At 40.8% G+C, this 22,500-nt stretch overlaps 1 protein-coding gene across 4 annotated transcripts in view; it reads left to right on the forward strand.

Annotated features, from left to right (window-relative positions):
- The window catches only part of nlgn3a (neuroligin 3a), a 276,135-nt gene that overhangs the window by 102,931 nt on the left and 150,704 nt on the right, over positions 1-22,500 (forward strand). For 2 of the 4 annotated variants that reach the window (XM_077577384.1, XM_077577383.1), the window contains 2 exons: positions 18,557-19,229; positions 20,098-20,157. In XM_077577384.1, the coding sequence (XP_077433510.1) occupies positions 18,758-19,229; positions 20,098-20,157 (532 nt within the window). In that variant the 5' untranslated portion in view covers positions 18,557-18,757. The remainder of the gene's footprint in view (positions 1-18,556; positions 19,230-20,097; positions 20,158-22,500) is intronic. The other 2 variants (XM_077577385.1, XM_077577386.1) reach the window with 1 other exon arrangement.

Here is a 22,500-nt window from a genome sequence, read left to right on the forward strand (position 1 = left end):
GATAAGATTGTAGAGCGGGGGAAAGCTACATCCGCATGCGTTTGGCTACTTTTGGAAATGATCCCCTCTGAGCACAAATAAATTAAAATGGATTTTCAGGCTATCAAGTATATGTCAAAGCAAGCCTATTTATAAAACCATGACGAGATTTTCAAAATAAAAAACTGCGACGCTACAATTTGACTGAAAATCAATTATACGATGAATTCTTACCAGGAAATACTTATAAAACAAATTGAATCGTTAATCAATCTTGTGACAGGTTATTTTATTACTTTAGCTAATGCTATCTTGGTTGACAGTTCAACTGTGCTAAACAAGACAATGCACTCACAATTATCCAACCATTTTGCTCGGTTCCGGCAGCTAGTGGAAGCTGTCCCACATTGTAACATTAGGAACGCACCGCCAGAAACAATCAGCTGGCGTTTGTAAGTTCAAGGCAAGTTCAAAGTAAGCAACTGCAGCGTTAGGCTCGTAGGGCGCCATTTCTTCATGATTCTTAGACACGGAAGCAGGAAGTAGTTGTAGTTCCGGTATGACAAAAGCGCACCTGCAAGTGAGTGGCTGCGGATGAGAATGAGAGCGCAAATGCGAATGTGAAAGTAAATAGGAAGGAATTGAACACTTTAATTCCATTTTATTCAGGTTTATCGTATGAATCACTATGACAACTGTGTGATTGACATACATATGGCACAAATAATTGGCTCGCTGACTGGATAAAAAAAAAAAAAAACAAGGTTATTATAGTTTTGGAATTATCATTTTAGTTAGTTTTTATTTTGTTTTGAATTTTGTTTTTTAAATTTAGTTTTCAGGGTCGTTCTGTTAGTTTTTATTAATTTTAGTTTAGTTTTAGTTAGTTGCAATATTTTTTTTCAGTTTTTTTATATATATATATATATGTATTTTTTTTTCAATTTGTATTATTTGTGCGCAATATTTAATAAACACCATGGACACATTTATGAAACATAAATTATAATTTCAGTTTTTTTAAAAGCATTTTCGTTTTTACTGTATTTTGTTAATGAAATAGTTTTTTGAATTTTAGTTTTTTCATTCGTTTTTCGTTAGCTAAAATAACGGGACTTGAGACTCAAGGCTCAAAATCCCGGACTATCCCGTTAATAAGGACGTGTGGACATCCCTACTCATAATAATGTCTCTCTACGTCAAAGCGATATTAGTGAACCGTAACAATATTTATCAATGTCAAACGACGTTTCTACGGAGATCACGTCTTTAACATCAGGGTAGTTTATAAGTCAATGGCAAATTTAGCAACCTGCTTTTGACCTGCATTCATCCATCGGACTCTAATCAGCGCAAACATGTTTTCATTGGCTGCTTGGCTTTGCACTATAATCTATTTATGTCATGTAAGTCATAATCAACTGGAGTTACAGGATTTTCATTGGGCAGTGATGATACTTTATGTTGCTTAAATGATCAGTCCATGTTTTCTGTTGGGGAAAATGCATAGCTACAGTGTTTTTTTTTTTTTTGTTTTTTTTTTACAAAAACATCTATATAGGTTTGTATTTTTGTTTGGGAAGTAGTTAAAGGACATATGTACATAAATGACAGGAATTAACTTCCCTAAGCTTCCTGGTCTCCTCGCTTTCAGCTGCAGCCTGGTCTCATGAATGGAACACAGAGAGTTACTGTGATGCTGCTGGATAAGAGAAGCGAGTCAACTGTGGTGACTGATATCACCTCACTAATCCCTCTGCGTCTCATCCAAAGCCACCTGGATGCTGCTTTGAGTTTGCTCTTAATAGGGTGTGTTGAGATTCAAATCACAAATCAAATCAAACCTCAGACGCCAGCTGCCCGTGCGAAGGGAAACGCTGGCTAGCATCTATTTTCTTATTCAGCTCCCAAGCACCCACTTCAATGGCTTCTAGAGGTCACGCGGCGCAGCGAGTGTTTGCGCGGTCATTGTTTCTCGCCGGCGATGAAGGTCCCCTTTCACAGAGCGTCAGCCGTTGTTTTTGTGCCGCGGTCCACGTAGTCATCAAGTGTAGCTTGAATTGCTGCTGACCTTTAGTTAAAAGCACATCACTGTTGGTTCAGAACTTAATTACATCCCCATAAAAGTCCAGACATCATGTGCAGTGGGCAGACCTCATTTAATCTGTTGTCATTAGGCCACATCAACCTTCCGCTTCCTGTGTAAATAGGCCCCGCCGCGCCATAAATCTAGAATTAATCCATTTTACCCATTTTTGTGTATAGCAAATATGGTTGCTGCAGGTTTATTTCCCTTGCACGAATTTCACTCGTGTGTGCCTTTTAAGCCACGAATTAAGAAATCCAGCTTGTCACACAACAATACACCTTGGCACCCCTCACTTCTCTGCGACTAACAACCCCCCTTTTGCATGACAAAAGCGCTTTCCTGTTCCTGTGCTTTTTTGGCATCCGTGGGCGCTCTGCAAGGAAGCCAATTGAAAGGAAACATGCTTCAATGTTTTCATCAACTCGTCACTTAGTACATTAACTGTTGCTCTACATGTGAGGTGGTTAAGGACAGGTAGACAAATTGGCAAGTGCATTGAAAACAGGTGAAAATATACAATTGATACATTTGATTAAGTACTGTCATGAATTCCCTTGCAGGAAGTCTCGATCGGTGATAAATATTGAGAAATGTACCTAAAATTCAAAGGGGGAAAAAAAAAGGGTACAAAAATAGAACTGAATTCCCGAATCCAATCAAATCAAGAAGGGTAAAAACATTTTCTCAGTTTGTAGTTGGATTTGAGATATATCTAAAACAACACTGGAACTTTTCTGACACTAAATGGTACTTACTATAGCGCTTTTCCCTAAAAAGCACTTTACGTTTGACTACTCATTGACCTACTGATGACACAGTATAAGGAGCAACTGGGTGGTTCGGTATCTTGCTCAAGGATACTTCGACGTGGTCACAATGGCGTGGGATTAAACCCACAATTTCTAGGTTGGGAGACAACCACTCTATCACTGAGCCACGCCGCCCCAATGGGATTATTTTTTAAACTTGACATTTAAAAGTTAGTATTAACTGGATTTAAAAAAAATAATAATAATAATTTTTACTTAAAGGGATCTGTATTTTTTCCTGTAAAGCATTGCTGCAAATGCTAAGGCAGCTAATCGTTTGTTAAAAGGCACCACATGAATCATATATTTTGGTACATGAATACTACATCGGCAGGGATGTTTTTTTTATGCCTACTGAGAAAACAGAGCCTACTGGCTGGACAACATCCCGGGTCGTTGCGGGGCTTTTGCACTCCATGACAATGAGGCACTCTAAAGCACCCATGTCAGTGCCTAGCCGCTGTCACATCTGACTTCTTAAATAATTTTTTTTTTTTTAAAATCCCCCTCCCTTACGTGCGTGCACTCATGGCTGACAATGAGACACTCTACAGTTGCTATGATAAGCGCTGATGTGGACGAACGTGTTCAAGTTCTTCTCTCAAGTGTGCCAGTGCGGAAAACTGAAATGGTAGACAGTAGTTTATGTACTATACAGTTGTCAGTCTTTGCACATTTTCAGCAATGATCAATTTTGTAAGAATATTTAGAAAGAAATTGCTGAATCCACTTTGTAGGGTTGTTTCAGAACAACAGGCTTCTTACTTAAACCCGTTGTATTGGTCTTATTTTTCCGCTATCCATTGTCTCTGTTCAGTTCCATTTAGGCAGGTATTACATTTGATAGAACAGCGCGGCGGATTTTCTTTCACATTCTAGTGGAAAACTCATCTGAATTGTAACCCTGACATAAAAAAAAAAAAAAAACATGATTCAAAATGCATTGGGGGGGAAAAGCAATGAATTGCACACACTCGTGTCGAGCTTCAGTGCCATTTTGAAATGACGCACAGCACAGTAAGTGCTCGGGATGATCATCCCTTCAAAGGACCGGCTTTGTATGGTTTATTACCATATATGTGTTTGTGTTTTGGTCTCTGAAAATTACGTTTATTATGTGAGCCCATTGTACTGTATATAATATACGCTTTTCCTCGCAGGAAATGCGCTCCTATTTGTGGACATTATTACCGCAGAGAATATAATCCATATAATCCTGTTTAAAAGTGTAGTCTATGCTATTTTATTTCTCGCACTGTTATACCATGAGTACACCGGCCATCCTTGATATTAAATCTGTAGATGGTCATTCGGGCCATTAACACACACTTGAATAGTTGCCACACTTCAACTGATGTTATATAATGCATTGCCGATGAACACGGTGCCGTCGTTTGGGCGCGATCAACTTCTGACCTCAATTAACTCGCAGCAAACCTCCCAGTGCAGCTCCGTGCGTTTTGCGTAGTGCTAGCCGCTTCAGAGAAAAATGGCATCCCACCCATAACGCAGTCGATGCTCGGCGCCATCCGATCAATGTTCCCGTGCTGCACATATCGCTAAACATTACCGAGAGTGAAAGGTTTCAACTTTATCCCAGATGATACTCTCATTAATCTCGCTCGATAATCGGTCAATATGATTTTAAGTGAGGTCTCTTTTGCAGGCGGTAACTAGCAAGACAAATTGCAAAGATTGCAGTGTCGGTAATACACAGCAAGTGGCTGTCATAAATATTGATTTGCTCTCTATATGTAGAGTTACTATTCCATACACTTGCAGGATTTTTTAAAAAAAAAAATTTAATTAGCTATAAATCCTAGAAGGTTAGAAAAAAAAAAATCTATGCTCTTTTCGGCTGTAAGCCAGGAATTGATGTCAAAGCTGCCATGTTGCTGTCCTCACAGCAGTGAAGAGCAGCGTGACATATCCACACAATTCTCTTTTGCTTTATTTAATCTTGCTGTATGAATGCAATCACACCATTTAGGATGATTGGATGAATGACGATATAAAGCAGCAAATTGGCACAACATTCATCGGCGATTTGAATTAGTTGACGCTCGTGTGATTATAAAAGCGATGGAAATGTACCTCATTTTAAATTACAGTAAATAAACTCGCTCGATTGACATCCCTTTGCACTCTTTATTGCATATTGTATATAGGCAAGGACGGTACTTGTTTTTGTTTCGTTTTTTTGGTGCGCTCTCTCAGGGATGTGATTTTTCCGCTAATTCACGGAATTCCGCTTTTTTTATCTCCCCCCCCAAAAAAAAAAAAAATCCGATTTTTTTTTTTTTGTATTTCATTGTGTATGGACATGACTCCGATAGATAACATCTTCTGCTATAACAAAGACATTTGTGGTATGCTCTAATATGAGTTACTTTTCATTTGGTCATGATACAATTATTTGTTCATGAAATTTGAACTCTTCAACATTATTTATGTGTTAACTTAGTAATCACATTAGTTAGATATGATGATATTCTCAGTGATAGTTTTTAAAAGCAAAGGCAGTCCAATGTTTTTGAATGTGACTGATTTTGAGTTGACTAAAACTGCCATTTTATATGGGATAGTTCAATATACATTGAAAATTTATGCTGTTGTTTTGTCTATTTCTTTGTCATGTGAGTGCATTGAAAGTACTTAAAAACACGGAAAACCCATGAGCTCCGGGGGGGCTACGTCCCCCTTGTCCCCCCACCAGGGCACTGCCCTGGACCTAGCTGGGTGCCAGCGGCCCCCAGACCCCCGGCTAAATTTTCAGATAATTTCACTTTGGTCAAATCACATCCCTGCTCTCTATAATACGCCTTTATGTACGACGGCGTATAAGGGCCACGTACAATTTAAAAAAAATAATAATTTTAGAGGGTGGGGGCAAATTTCTGAGAAAAAAATCGTAAATTTGCGAGTTTCTAAAGTGGCAAATTTACGACTTTAAAAAGTGGCAGATTGCGAGAAAAATACACGTGGCGTAATACTGGGATGTTTGTGTCAACACTTTTGGGTTGGGTTTTCAAATAAGGAGATTATGTTAAGCATTCGAACTTTGAAGCGTTGGGTGCTACCAGAGACGGCTTGTTTTATGAAGGTCCACTCCCTGAGGATCAAGCATTTAAGTTAATTTGTTAAAATAAATATTTTCTTGTACATTTATGTTTCCAGAATTATTTAATACACATTCATAATAATTTTTTATTTTTTTTTTTGTTCAAGTACAGACGCTCCCCACCTTACGAACGAGTTACGTTCCGGCCGATCGTTCGTAAGGTGAATTTGTTCGTAAGTTGCTTCAGTGCTATATTTTGTATTATAATTTATGTTTAAAGCCTATATAAGTATATTGAAGGTTTATATAAGTATGTTTAAGGCTTGTACAAGTAACCTGCATTGGTTTGTACTGAAAAAAACTTTTAATAAAATGGAGAGAATACGTACAGTACTGTACTGTTCTACGTATGTTAGAGAGAGAGAGCGAAAGACACACACACAGTATGTACATGTACGTAATAAGATAAATAAAATGAAGTTTAACTTACTTTTGGAAGATGTACTCGATGCTTAAGGAGATGATGGAGGAGGAGGAAGAGGAGGATTTTATATCACGAGAGATTCTTCGTCGTCACTGGAATCGGCTTCAAAAGTTATTTCCTGCTTCATGGGGACCGGCGTTTTCTTCCTCCTCCTCCTCCTCGACACGTTGCTCAGCCTCCAATGAGCTCTCACAGCGCCAATCGTCGGTATTAGCGGCGGAAAGAAGCACTACGCGCAATACAAAATCTAACTTACAGCATTTCTTTCCGAACATTTTGCGACATACTGTACGCGCAGAAATGTTCGTATGTACCGTTGTTCGCAACTCGAATGTTCGTAAGTAGGGGAGCGTCTGTAGTTAAGTTGATGTATCAAATCTGCTGCTCTCCGTCACTTGCATTTACCTAAAGTATGCTAGCTTCTTTGATTGATTTGGTTTTATTTTGACGGCAATTTTGTGCCCGAGGAAAATCCCTTGCCTACCTAAAAAATAAATAGCCAATGTTACGAAGTATTTCTTAATGATTACGCAAAAGTGTCTGCTTACATCCCAGAAACTCCGCACATCAATTGTGTTTTTATAACTTTACACAGACCGAAAAAAACAGACATTCGCGTTATCTGAATCTTGATCACTTTGCTAACCTCAAACCCACTAATGTTTACCTCAGGTTAGAATAGTAAAATCATTTTCCTGTGTGCCCCATAAAGATTTAACTACATTTTAGTGACATTGAATAGCTCTTTGTTTTTAGCATTTGCAACGCATGATGGGACTATTAATGTCCAGAATCCAACCTACTTTCAGACATGTCACACTGATGTGCAAAATGTCAAATGTCTTTCAGTTTTAACATGACCCTACAAGACGTAATTGATTTCCCTAACAGTCCGCCGAACCGAAAACCGTGACCACCAAAACTGTGTTATGAACCAAACTGTGGATTTTTGCAAACTGTTCCACCCCAATTACATAGTCTGTCCATATTTAGGTCAAATGGTCAACTTGGAGATGACCCAGACACTCCACCGCCCTCCCGCAAGGCCTGTGGGTTCTGTCAGAAGTGCTCGCACACTCTGATGAAGGCATAACAGCCACGATGGTTAGAAAAGAAAGGCTATTTGACTCGGGGTCAAGCTGGTTGCAGGAAAGTGTCCTGATGCCTGAGTTGTCACGGCAACCAGTGTGCGACTGCTTGTAAGAATCTCTGAGCCGGGGAATGTCACGATTTGCTTCAGTACAAACACGTGATAATTAATTAATTTTCTTGCAGCATATTTATCTGGAATTTCTTCAGTATTTGTTTTTGGTGGATGTCATATTTAGCCTGCTTCGCAAATGAGTTAATTAGCTCTAGCACAGGCTAATGGGAATAGCATTAGTTTTGCACATATCCAGTCATAAAGCAAATTATTAGGCAAATTAAAGTTTTGACCTCATGATGGTTCTGGATTAAACAGACAAGAGATCCCTTAAGTCATTAGGACTAATCCTCTGGAGACCAGGGCATAATTGCATTGTAACCCATCTTGTGCAGACATTGCACTCGATCAAAGTGTTGGAATGGCCAACATTTCTAAAGTGATGTGCACACGCCAGGACATAACATTAGTTCTGTGCGTTTTGTTACTGTCAATGACTTGGTCGTCTTTGACTCAACTACCCATCACATGGTCATTCTTAAACCGCAGCTGTGTTAGCAGCAGGCTAGAAATAGGACTGTAAACAATTCATCAAGAGAATAGATCCCACCCTGCAAATGGCATCTGCGGGAGCTTTCGATAATGACTATGCAACGAGTAAAGCCTTAATGTGTTTACATAGGGCTCGATTATAGACACACCTCATACTTAATCCTGCGGTTTCTCAAAGAATCCCTGTGGGCTGCTTGAATGATAAGCTACTTTGAGGTTTTGTTTTGTTTTTTTTCCCCCCATCGATGCTGTACTCTGCAGTGGATCAATAGGAGTTGCAATGATGAACTGTTGGAGATGTATTTGTCTTTTATAAGCACCTCGGTTGTTTTCCTTCTAATTGAGTCTTCTAGCTTTGATAAATACCCCCGTCTCTGTCAGTGTTCCTCATAGCATATTACTTCATAAATTGTGTCTGACACTCTCACACACACAAACGCAGTCACTCAAGAGAAATATAGATGTTGCACAGTATAGAGTCCCTCGATTTGAAACTTCTTGATCACATCTGTCCAAATCATTGAGTCCAGGGGAGCAAACAGTTGTTTCAAGCACCGTCAGCATCTCACAGTATGGCCATTATTTATTTCACTGAGCAGCCACAGAGTTCATCTCGGAGCCTAGTATGTCTTTATTTGTCCTGCCAGGATCAGCAATAGAAAACCCACCCATCCATCCATCCATCCATCCATCCATCCATCTACCATATCTATCCATCCACCTCCGATACAGCTCTGCTATGCACCCTGGACTGATCAGCTGTCAGTTAGTTGTCGGGCAACCTTGAATGGCAATGTTTTGTCATCTCTACAGTGGAACTTGCAGTTCCGAATTCGACCACAATCTTCAGTAAACCACTGTCATACATTGCTTGAGACCTTATCATTAGACCTCAGTGAGTTGCAAGCGCTTAACACTGCAGGTGCGAATTGCTTTTTCTTTGGATTTTTGGGACATTTCAAATGGGTGACCAATTTTGCCCGCACATGCCCAATTTCTTACATCCTGTTGATCATTGCCATTATTTATTCATTTGTCAAGTACACAGTACATTCTGTAGAGTAAATTTGACTCTATTTAGAGTGGGGCCAAATAGACTCAGTTTTACAGTAACATTTACACTTGGAAGAAAATAAAAAGTCACTCAAGGATGTTGTTCCAGAATTTACTGTGTAAGACTTCAAATGAGAGTTATGTTTGTTTTTTTAAATTTTCTATTCATACAGAGGAGGCATGTGTTAAAATGGATAATGTATGGCATCTTTGTGTAAACCTGAAGTATCTCAAGGCCGGGCCGAGTGTCCTCTTTTTTTGGAACTCAAAATATGGTCACCCTAATCCGATGGGGTCAAAAAGTTTTTGAAATCCAAACAAAATGAGCCCTGGAGTTTCCACTGTACCAATGTCTTCATTTTTGGGCAAGTAATGGAAGCAGGTCTTAATGAGGCACGTCCCTTCTGGATCCTCACAACCATGCCAACATCACTGTGGCGATTAGCAGTCACAACGTGCTCCATCTTTGTCCTTGATTTGATGCCAAATCTTCTTAGATATAATGACTGCCGATTCTCCGTGTCTTGAGAGAAAAAAATAGCGAAGGCGAGCACTGGTGTGCCCTCACCCCCGCTGGTACAGCGTCCCCGCTGCCCAGCGGGGGAACTCTCCAAAGCCGCGGTTTGGTTTAGACGTAGACGTTGTTATTCCGCTACATGCCGGTCTCCTTGATTTGAAACGGTGTGTTGTTGTTAATCAGTCCACTGAGTTTCTACGAGGAGCGTGCCTGTAAGAGGAATGCTTCAGTGCATGTGTACATTCATTATTGATTTTGCTGTTTTAAAATCCATGTCTGCCTATTTGAATGAAACACGTGTTAGCAAATAATTTATAGGTATGTATTCTCTGTAATATCGCCACAAAGAGGCCAGAGAGCAATCCCTTCATGATTGAAACCGGTCTCAAAGTGGTGCCCCGGCTCTCGGGCTTTCTCTCGGCAGCGCGCATTGCGAGGCGAGATGCTAAATTAAGTTTTTGCTGTTCCCTCTCACATTTTAATGAGTTCAGCAGAGGTAACATTCTGATTCCTCTGGTTCCTGTCCTTCTGTCTCTCGTCATTTGTGTAATGGCACATCCAGCCTTGATTCTCACTAGAAGCATTTGTAATCAGTGATTGCACACTCTCGGGTCACATTGGTTCACTTCATTTTAAGTTGGATGTTCCCCAGGACTAATGTGGAAGTCTTTATTTGAGACTAGCGTCTATAAAAAAACAGAGTGGGGAGACTTTCAAACTGTATTTACCCCAAAGGCTTTTTCGGCCTGTGTCCGTTTCAGTTTGCCTCAGAGCCTTCTGGATGCGTAGATTTACATTTGCCTCATCGATATTAGAAAAACATAGCTTTTTTTTTCTGGTATTTATACAGCTATTAAAATGTGACGCTTCCTGTGGGGTTTAGTGTAGTGTAGCGTGTGGAACATCCGCGCTTAAACACACCATTTTTGGAATGTTGGTCAATCATTAGTTCAGATTTCAAAATATATTTGTTTATCATAGCACCTGGATTTTTTTTACTTCCGTGCAACCCAATTCAAATATTTAGTCATGACTGACAGCCTTGTGAGAAACATAAAAATACAAATTAGGCTTCTTCCAAATGTCGAGCTTGATAAGATTGGCTATACAGGATTGCTTCAATGCAAGCCTGACATCATGACATGTCTACATAAACAACAATCCTGCATGTAAAAACAACTGAAGGAAAACACCTGCTGTATATGAAAATATCAGATACAGCGTTAACTTTTGTGTATGTCGTTGTATTTGTGCATTTTAGCTGTGTGCACGTTGGTTGTCTCAGCAGTTTAGTAAATGTGTACACAACGACCTTGGATATGATTCACTTGGTTGTAGATCAGATAATCAGATATAGGCACTATATCTGAACTGGGCACTTAGAGCTGCACTGTAAATCAGCAGTCTTCCAGCTTTACTGTCAAATTTATTTTACAGGATGCTAGGTTTGTAACCCTGTTATTATTTAGGGTTGACAATTCAGCGACAATGTCTTCTTTGTTTAAAACGGTTATTAGTCATGTTTTTAAAATGAATACACTAAGTTATTAATATTGGTATGATAAATGAGGTGATTGTTTAAAGATTTGTCTAAAGTTCATTGTATTTGGGGAAAAAATTAGGAAGAAATTCATATTAAGGCTACCCATCACCAGTCTCACCGTCTAAGAAGAAGCAGACGTGCTGTAATGTGCGTTGTTTGTTATGGACATTCTTATAGTAACAGAGCGATGACATATTGCTAAGAAGGTGACATTACAAGAACAAACTGCGGTGTGCGTCTATTGGCAAGATACAGTAATGTTCTTTTGCTGTAGTTGCTAACAGCTAGTTAGCTAAGGTTAATTTACATCGGTTTCCGTGACCAAGTCACGGTGCACAGTTAACATAGCCGGCTAGTTAGCTACCGCTAGCCGCGTTCATAGCATGTTAGCTGGACCAGCTAATGGCGAGAGCTACGTCAGAGAAGTGAACAAGGAAATGAGGTGTTCCTCATTCGTAGCTTGTTAGCGGGACCAGCTAATGGCGAGAGCTACGTCAGAGAAGTGAACAAGGAAATGAGGTGTTCCTCATTCGTAGCTTGTTAGCGGGACCAGCTAATGGCGAGAGCGACGTCAGAGAAGTGAACAAGGAAATGAGGTGTTCCTCATTTGTAGCTTGTTAGCGGGACCAGCTAATGGCGAGAGCTACGTCAGAGAAGTGAACAAGGAAATGAGGTGTTCCTCATTCGTAGCTTGTTAGCGGGACCAGCTAATGGCGGGAGTTACGTCAGAGAAGTGAACAAGGAAATGAGGTGTTCCTCATTTGCAGCTTGTTAGCGGGACCAGCTAATGGCGAGAGCTACGTCAGAGAAGTGAACAAGGAAATGTGGTGTTCCTCATTTGTAGCTTGTTAGCGGGTCCAGCTAATGGCGAGAGCTACGTCAGAGAAGTGAACAAGGAAATGAGGTGTTCCACGCTTGTAGCTTTTTAGCTGGACCAGCTAATGGTAAGGAAATAAAGCGTTTTTCTAAATTTGGCAGTTTAGGCACATTCACTTTAAAACTCAACCAGATCGAATAAAAACGTTACTGGAGCCCTTCTCTATATCACATTGTGGTCAGATGGGGTCCAGATCCCCCCGCTCCCCACATTCATTTGGCAAGAAATTGGCCCTTGACTTGAAAGGTCTCAGGTTCAGTTGCTCCGACTCACAGTGGTATTACAGCCCACGGCCCAATTCACAGCTGAGGTGCCCTTGATCAAGGCTCATAACTCCTCCAATTACTCCCATGTCACCTGTCCAGCGTCTCTTCTACTGTGCCAAATGACGACCGAAAAGGTCTTAATTTCCGAATAAGAGGGAACCCGACCTGCGGAATGCAAACATATCCTTTTGGGAGTTGAGAATTTGGGAGAGGGGTGCTTAATGGGGTGTACTCGCTGGAGTGCCGTGTTGCATTAGAGGCTAATAACCTCCCTTAGATTCAGCACCACACCTCCGCCTCCCTCCCCGGCCCGCATCAACCGCCCTAGTCGTATTTATTACGGTCGGCAAGGCCACGGTGATGAGACGATCAATATTTCTGGGATGATGAGGGAGAACTCGTGCAGTCTTTCCCTTTGCCGCCGTTCCTCCCTTGGCAGTGCTTCAGCAGGTAGAGATCAAAGCAAAGAGGACCACTGTGATGCTTTTTGGGGAGGGGAGGGGACGGGCGAGACTGATGAAGTCCCTGCTGCCGTGTGTCCTCTAAACGCACACACTCAATCACGCTGTCCTATGTCCTTGCTATGTCCTGATTAAAAAGTTTGACCTGATGCTTTGTATTTCCACCAGAGGGGTTTTCCCCTCCTGCTGCAGTTGAAATTGAAGCTAGAAATCAGGTTTTCGAAGAACGCACGTTGACATGTAGTTAGGATCCGTAATGAAAAAAAACCAAAAAAAAAGTAGCTACTACACTTTGCTACTCTAACAGAAGAAATGCAAGAATCCTTTAATATATCAGTACAGAAAATATCCTCTTCATAGTCTTTGAGGTGTCCCAAGATAGCTGCGCAGGTGGGTTCAGGGATTATTATTTTTCCAAAAGGCGCCAGCCACCCAAAGTAGAGTCTATTGAAATCCAGACATTTTGCAGATCTCACTTTTTTTTTTTTAAGTACTGTTCTCTTTTAACATTGGCCTCCAGTGCCAGCATTTTTGAGTGTGTAAATGTGAAATATTATTTGGGCTACACAGTTATGAGTCAGTGAGAAGGAAGTTAAAAAAATCTCAAGGGAACTAATCCTTCATACAGTTAAAAAGTAGGTTTCTTCTTAGCCTCTCTACATTTTCACATTGTGAGCAGCCGCCTAGTCGCTTAACACTGGATGCAACAAAATGGAGCATACCTTAAATGTGTGCGGAAGGTGTATAGAACTTCAAATCTTCAAAATAAGGCATCACTATAACAGTGTAAAAACATACTTGAAAACCAAAGAATATATGACTTGAATTTTGATTTAAAAAAAAGATGATCAGTCTGTAAAACTGCAGAAATCAGAGAATACTGTTGAGAAAGATTTGGGCAATTTTAAATGATTTTTTTAATTTTTTTTTAAAATGATTACTAAATGATCAAAATATTAAAATAAATCTGATAATTGATTAGTTGCCGATTAATCAATTAATTGTTGCACCTCTAGTATAAATAGAATATATAATATGAAAAATAATTTAAGGTTAATTTAAGTGATGAATGTTAGTGTTTGTATACACAAGCCCTAAATTGACCAGTGTTTGAGAAAAGGAGGCTTTTTTTTTTTTTTTTTACAAGACAGAATCTAAATAGATTCAAATAGTGTATCTAATAAAATGTCCATGAAAAATACAGCAACATTAGCCACAAAAGAAGTTCCTTAACCAAACAGACGTAGATGCAGGGCATACAGGATCGAGTTGTAGCCCTACATCTGCAAACCCGTGCATTCATTTCTTATAAAGCAGCAGTTACGCTTGCCTCTGATCAGCGTGCCGCTCGTGTTTCTGCACCACAAAATGGAATTGCACTGCTCTCCGCTGCTTTCTCTGCCGTGGCCTTGGGCTGCCATAGTTAGCCACAGACATTGGGGAAGCTATAACATCCATTCTCCTTCACTTCAAGCGTAAAACCCCTCCTCCGGGATCCTCCTCCCATGACCGAAGCCCAACTAGCAAAGCCACTTCAATCATGTTGACCCGACCAAGCCGCAGAATTGCATCACAGACACCGCCATCAGTGGCGCTGATCCCTCATCCCAGCTGAGCAAAGAAAACAAGCCGCACAGCCCCCCGAAAAGTCTTCTGTCTTCATTCCGGCCGCCTGTGCCTCCACAGAGGGTGTCGCAGCTGCTTCCATGCAGACAGCGGAGCAGGTGCAGCCGGTCACTCCCTCACACTTTCCATGTGCGATACGTCTTCACTCCTGCTGATGACATCATGCTTATCCCATGACACATCTGGCATAGACTCTTTCCTAATGATGCTTCCATGGACTGCAGTTGACTCCATCATCCGCCGCAAAGTGTCAACAAACACAAGCCATGCCTTGATGCTCTTACTATCCATGAGTACAGTACATAGCGACTGTGCCCCTCCCCCGCTAGTTCTCACTTTGGTGGAAGTAATCATATAATCTCTGGAAGAGATAGCAGCTTTGACGGCTGAGCAAGCACAGCTTCTGGAAAAGGAAACTATATCCTGCTGCAGTGAGCAAAGTGCATGGAACGCCCCAGAACAGTCTTGTGATGTTGGTGCTGAATTCCTCATAATGTGCATTATTACACTTAGAATTTGACCCCAAACATATGTTGAGTTAGATTTTTATGCAAATCTTAAATTGGCATGCTGATTCCAAAATTTGAGTCTTTTTTTTTTCTTTCTAGCACGTCCATAGCTTGCTGTCCAGATAAGCAAAATTCCACTGATAAACTGTAGAAAGACTGTAGTAAGAAGAGATGATTACGATTGGACTCGTCCACAGCTACGTGGCAATTTGTTTGTAGCATCACAATTGAGACAGGATGGTACATCAGTACTATCAATAGCTTGCTGTCCAGATAAGCAAAATTCCACTGATAAGCTGTAGAAAGACTGTAGTAAGAAGAGATGATTACGATTGGACTCGTCCACAGCTACGTGGCAATTTGTTTGTAGCATCACAATTGAGACAGGATCGTACATCAGTACTATCAATAGCTTGCTGTCCAGATAAGCAAAATTCCACTGATAAGCTGTAGAAAGACTGTAGTAAGAAGAGATGATTACGATTGGACTCGTCCACAGCTACGTGGCAATTTGTTTGTAGCATCACAATTGAGACAGGATGGTACATCAGTACTATCAATATCTGCAAACAGAAAGCTAGCATACTAGCAATTAAGATGATTACTGCTGGTTTTTCTCTTAACCCGTGGGCAGTATTTTATTTTGAAATGGCTTGGTCAACAAAAAGCCCAAAAATGGTCACAATAACGCCTAGGGGTTAATATTGTTGTAACATAGGATACCTCTGAAAGTGTTTAAGTATAAATACTAACAGGAGTGTTTTGTTGAATGTAAGGTCTACGTTAGAGATTAAATGTGAACCTAAACTGGTAACCGGGGACAGCAGTAGGTGTTGCCAAGCAGGGTGGGTGGGTAAAACTAGGTTACCACTTCCTAATCCAAAGTATCAAAGTGTTGGTGGATACTCTTGTTGATTCAATAATCTCAACTAAATATGTCTTTAAGGTTTTCTGCCTCACGGTATTGAGCCGACAGTGTAACTTTTCAAGCAAATAATCCTTTATCAACACTTAGCCCCAAGCAATGGATGCTTCTTAATCCCCAGATTGAATGTGAGGGGGGGTGGGACTTTTGATGTATTTTCAGTCAGCAGGTGCTCTGTGCGCATGAATTCCAAAGCATAATAGTCCATCATGTGCACGTCCTTTATGTAAGTGCTGATGAAGATGGGCTCATCTGGAGCATTGTCAGTACGTATGGATATACGCTTGAGCCACGGTTCGCGCAGATGGGAATAATATAACCCGGTGATAACAGCACCGGCGGGAACATTCATGTTGCTGTTGCATTATAAATCATTCAAGCCATCTTTTTGAAGGCAATATCCTCTCCTAAATGTTGACTTTTCTTGGTAGAGCAAATGTTGTAGGATGATAGGGGTGGGGGGGGGGGGGGGCACTAAGCTGCTGAAATTGAAAATTGATCAGGCAGTGTGTGGGAAGGTGATATCCCAGGCAACGCAACTTTACCCTGGGACTTTCGCTTAGCGTTTACAGCACCGTTACAGGAAGAAGACTCACTGCCTGTAGCTACAGTACATCCTCCTCTGCCCCATTCTCTTAGACCAGGGGGAGTTTGAAACTAAATAGTTCATATCGACACCAAAGGGACAGGAGGAAAATGCTGCATAGCAATAAGCACGGCATGAATTTTTTATCATGTGACTATGTTCCTGTGTATGCAGATTTTTCTCTTTGTGGAAAGTTTAGTCTTGGGAGTGAGACTGGGAGTGGGCGGGGAAATGGCACGTGTCTGTGCGGAAACACGAAATATTCCGGTTCTTCCGGGTCGCACATATATGTTTGTTTTATTTATTACTGTGCAAAGTTTTTATGTAAATATCGCCTTTTACAGTGAAATCCGACTTAAGTCGAAATTTGGGTTACATCGCCAGCGTAGGAACGGAACTCGTCCGAAACTCGAGGACTCTCTGTAGTGGCAAAAGAGCAACGATAGAAGTGTGGTTAAAATAAAATGACGGGAATGACGGTTACAGTTTGGTTCGGCCTAACAAAAATGACGGTAAAATGCCCACCTCTTGACATGTCAAATCGGTAAAATTACCGAATGAACAATACTGAGCTCTCCAGAAAAAAAAAGAAAAGAAGTGTGGTTAAAATAAAATGACGGAATGACGGTTACAGTTTGGTTCGGCCTAACAAAAATGACGGTAAAATGCCCACCTCTTGACATGTCAAATCGGTAAAATTACCGAATGAACAATACTGAGCTCTCCAGAAAAAAAAAGAAGTGTGGTTAAAATAAAATGATGGAATGACGGTTACAATTTGGTTCGGCCTAACAAAAATGACGATAAAATGCATACCTCTTGACATGTCAAATCGGTAAAATTACCGAATGAACAATACTGAGCTCTCCTGAAAAAAAAAAAGAAAGAAAAAAAAAGAAGTGTGGTTAAAATAAAATAACGGAATGACGGTTACAGTTTGGTATGGCCTAACAAAAATGACGATAAAATGCCCACCTCTTGACATGTCAAATCGGTAAAATTACCAAATGAACAATACTGAGCTCTCCAGAAAAAAAAAAGAAAGAAAAAAAAAGAAGTGTTGTTAAAATAAAATGACGGAATGACGGTTACAGTTTGGTTCGGCCTAACAAAAATGACGATAAAATGCCCACCTCTTGACATGTCAAATCGGTAAAATTACCGAATGAACAATACTGAGCTCTCCAGAAAAAAAAAGAAAAGACGTGTGGTTAAAATAAAATGACGGAATGACGGTTACAATTTGGTTCGGCCTAACAAAAATGACGATAAAATGCCCACCTCTTGACATGTCAAATCGGTAAAATTACCGAATGAATAATACTGAGCTTTCCAGAAAAAAAAAAAAAAAAGAAGTGTGGTTAAAATAAAATGACGGGAATGACGGTTACAGTTTGGTTCGGCCTAACAAAAAATGACGATAAAATGCCCACCTCTTGACATGTCAAATCGGTAAAATTACCGAATGAATAATACTGAGCTCTCCAGAAAAAAAAAAAGAAAAAAAAAAAGTGTGGTTAAAATAAAATGACGGAATGACGGTTACAGTTTGGTTCGGCCGAACAAAAATGACGGTAAAATGCCCACCTTTTCCCTGTCGTTGACGGATGCCCACATTTTCAACGAGTGCTTTATGGCGCGAAGCCTCGACAAAACACACGGACTGAGAAGGACTGAGAAAGTATTGACCCGGATCGACAGATAAAACCTGCTTCAGTTGGTGCTCAGCCCGCGTATTTTTAAAGGCTTTTTGTCATAAAGCAGTCGCCACAAATGTGTGCATCCGTCAACGTCACGCCCGTCAGAGACACGGAAGTGCCCGACTCTGATCATTACCGTAATCAAACGCAAAACGACAGGACGTTATGAAGTTAATTGCAACATCTAAGTCACTTGATCATTTGGTCTATCGGTGGCACTTGCAAGAACTCTTGTCACGTTTATGTGAGCAGTTTTATGTCAGGACACAAAAGCACTCCAGCAGTCAATAAATATGACAGCCTTAAAGTAGAAGGAAGCACACTGGTGAGCTGTCAGGAAACTGTCATTAATTCTCCTTCCTTCTTCTTTTGTAGCACGGGATAGAAGATCTGACAAGCGAGGAGAGAGGACCTCTCTCTCAGGAGAGGAGCTGCAAAACTGTTTCTCATCCTCTTCCAAGCCGCCGGAGTCCAGTATATCAGCCCATGATTGGCCTTCCCGTGGCTAAGACTGCACGTCGAAGCTGAGGCGCAGGAAAGTTGTATGTTGGTCGCTTGCACTCGCTCTCGAGGACCATGTGGTTTTTGCCGAGGAGAAGTCGTACCCCCTTGCAGAACTGGAAAAGATCCCACAGTTGCCCCGGCGTCATCTGGTCCTTGTGGGTATTGACATTCTGCTGGTGTTTTGCGGCAGTGCGGGGTCAGAGTTACCACCCCACCGTCAACACACAGTATGGCAAACTCCGAGGGGTGAGGGTGCCTCTGCCCAGCGAGATCCTCGGCCCGGTGGACCAATATCTCGGGGTCCCTTACGCCGCCTCCCCGGTTGGGGAAAAACGCTTCATGCCCCCCGAACCTCCATCGTCCTGGTCAGGGATCAAGAACGCCACCCACTTTGCTCCAGTGTGCCCCCAAAATATTCACAACGCCGTCCCAGAGATCATGATGCCTATTTGGTTCACCTACAACCTGGATATAGTTACCACTTACATACAAGACCAACACGAGGATTGTCTTTATCTTAACATCTATGTTCCGACGGAGGATGGTGAGTGTGTTTAGCAATTAGGATGAAACTAGTTCTGTCCTCCCTCTCTGTCACCTCTTTTTTTTTTTTTTTTGTGCGCGAGCATGACCTGTTGTCTGGCGCATGCTGTGTCCGTGTCAGTCATCTCAACCTATCATCTTTAGTCTTTTCATCAACCCTCCCCTTCCATGTCACTCTTGAAGGTTCCTCTTTTGATGACTTAAATGACTTTCAATGACAACATTTTTTAATGAAAGAAGGGAGACATTGGTTGTGCACTTTCCTACCCTCACTGTCTTGACTGTCTCGGGGATATTAGCGATAAGTAGCTTGCCCTCATAAGTGAATGATCTTCTCGTAGGTTGGTGAAATGCTCTGCCTGGTACATGAGAGGCCTATGGCATCAGCCTAGCCTATGTAAGACCCTTTACTCTCCTCTTCAAATGGAGATCTCATGTAATGAAATAATGGGAGCCACACATTTTAGATTCGGATGTTCTGAATGGCCGCTATTATGGCGCCAATGGAAAACCTCACATGAAAATGGGCTTGGCGTTCAAATGATTCAAACTGACATCACTTCAATTTGTGATCGATGAAACTGGTGAAATCTGACCAGCAACTTGTGTGGCCTGTAATGGGTCTTAAATAGAAGTGCATGTGAATATGGGCTTCCTGTGTCCCAGGATGCAGCAAATTCATTCCACCACTTCGGAATATTTCTGCAGCAACACCCTCTTACTTTTTCAACAGGTCCTCCTGTTGATGACTCGGGTGACAGGGTGGTGGGTGGGCGAATAGGGGGGTCTGACAGACTTGTTGCATGTTACTTGCAATATTTTCCAGAGCTACCTGTTATTTTGTAGTTTTTTTCCCATTCATTTTACAGTCAAAAGAATATCCAAGGAATGTGCCAGGAAACCCAACAAGAAAATGTGTAGAAAAGGAGGTAGGTAAACAATCCCACATGTAATGAAATGAAATGAAAGGAAAAACAGGAGGGCGGAGAATCCTTCCAATGCTTCCAATATCGGCGTCAACCAAGTCTCAAGTCAAAGTTCTAATGGGGATGAATGCAGGAGCCACATCGAGTGCAAGAGACCAGCCAGTGCTTGTGCTGCCTTGCATGAGGAAGGAATGGAAAAAATAAACGGGTCACAAAATATATGCTGGAGCTTTGTCAAAAAAATAGATGTCGAACAATAACCTGTATCTTAATATTATTCATTTTTGATGTACAGACGCTCCCCACCTTACGAACGAGTTACGTTCCGGACGATCGTTCGTAAGGTGAATTTGTTCGTAAGTTGCTTCAGTGCTATATTTTGTATTATAATTTATGTTTAAAGCCTATATGAGTATATTGAAGGTTTATATAAGTATGTTTAAGGCTTGTACAAGTAACCTGCATTGGTTTGTACTGAAAAAAACTTTTAATAAAATGGAGAGAATACGTACAGTACTGTACTGTACTACGTATGTTAGAGAGAGAGAGCGAAAGACACACACAGTATGTACATGTACGTAATAAGATAAATAAAATGAAGTTTAACTTACTTTTGGAAGATGTACTCGATGCTTAAGGAGATGATGGAGGAGGAGGAAGAGGAGGATTTTATATCATGAGAGATCTTCAAAAGTTATTTCCTCCTTTATGGGGACCGGCGTTTTCTTCCTCCTCCTCCTCGACACGTTGCTGAGCCTCCAATGAGCTCTCACAGCGCCAAGCGTCGGTATTAGCGGCGGAAAGAAGCACTACGCGCAATACAAAATCTAACTTACAGCATTTCTTTCCAAACATTTTTCGACATACGGTACGCGCAGAAATGTTCGTATGTACCGTCGTTCGTAACTCGAATGTTCGTAAGTAGGGGAGCGTCTGTAATTGTATTTCAATGGTTTTTGTTTATTATGATCTCAACCACAGTTTTATTTTGTAGACTTGACACAACACAGAGAAGAGTATTGTAAACAACACTATAAAATTTGAAAATGAATAAAAAAAAAATGCCAAGCTTAAAATATAAAAACTCACAAAAAAAATAAGAAATAACAAAAAATAGAGCCAGCCATCAAGCGTAACGACTGTGCGGGGTGCATGTCCGCTGAAGGCACCGGAAGCACAACCTCCACCAGTCAAATATTTCCGTTCATAGGTGCTAAAACTGAAAACATGTTTAATAAAGCTAGATTTCGCCATGAGTGTCTCTGTTGGACCAAAACACAAGAACACAGAGCGAGATGCTGATATATATAACATATAATGACAGTAATCCGGTCAACTTGTCTACAACCCACTAGCGGCTAATAGCATTAGCATCATACTAGCAGGCCAGTTCGTTGCAGAGTTGATTCCCAGGTAGATCGGTGTCTTTTGGCACTGAATTGGTTTCTAGTTCAAACATGTAAAGAAGAAAAGGAAAGCTAGCATCCATTTTTCAGGTCGTAGTAATTGATTGACAGTTGATCGGGCATGGTTTCAGCATTCGAGTGTGGAGACAGCTTAGATGTTTTTTTTGTAGGTTAGGGTTGTTATTAACACTCCTCTCTGTGGTATGTCAAATTTAGAAGACATGTTTACAGGTCATACGAATTAAATGAAGACGGTATCCATAAAGTTTCTGCCTGAATGCTCGCAAAGTTATGCTGCTTTTTGAATGTCTTTTTTAAATAGTGCCTTTTGTGATATATCACTTGGTAATAAAGCGTCAATGTACCCATGCGGTCAAAGATACAAAAGCAACGACATGCGGAAATTGTCCAATTTCACTTTAAGCGCCTGTTAAAATCACAGTGCTTTGTAAAAAAAAAAAAACACGGTTAATTCACAAAGTGTGCCTACAGGACTTAACAATTAGCCTTTCGACTGATACAGAGCACATCTTGCTCCACATGAATGATTCGGTTGCCAATTTCCACAGACGCAAGAGGCAGCGTGTGGCCTCACTCCGTGCACCCATACATTCGACTTTGGTAAACCAATTTTATTTGAGACAGACCCTCCAGGCACTTCTGCTTCAGAATTAGTCCCAGATGTAGAGTATACATAGAAATATCTCTTTAATATTACCCTTCCTCTTGAATTTTTTTTTCAATTATCTCCCTTAGGTTCAGTAATGGGAAAATGTTTTTTTATCATAAGTTTCATGTATTGGTTTTGTGACACCGTATTATGAGAAAAGCTGGTTGTAACGTAGGCCCCCTGTTGCTATAAACAGAGAAGGGTGTCATTTACCCTCAAAAACTCGTTTCATTTTAATGACTTTTTTTTTTTTTTTTTTTTTTAAACAAG

The sequence above is a fragment of the Vanacampus margaritifer genome, chromosome 10, assembly GCF_051991255.1.
Source record: "Vanacampus margaritifer isolate UIUO_Vmar chromosome 10, RoL_Vmar_1.0, whole genome shotgun sequence".
Classification (NCBI taxonomy): domain Eukaryota; kingdom Metazoa; phylum Chordata; class Actinopteri; order Syngnathiformes; family Syngnathidae; genus Vanacampus; species Vanacampus margaritifer.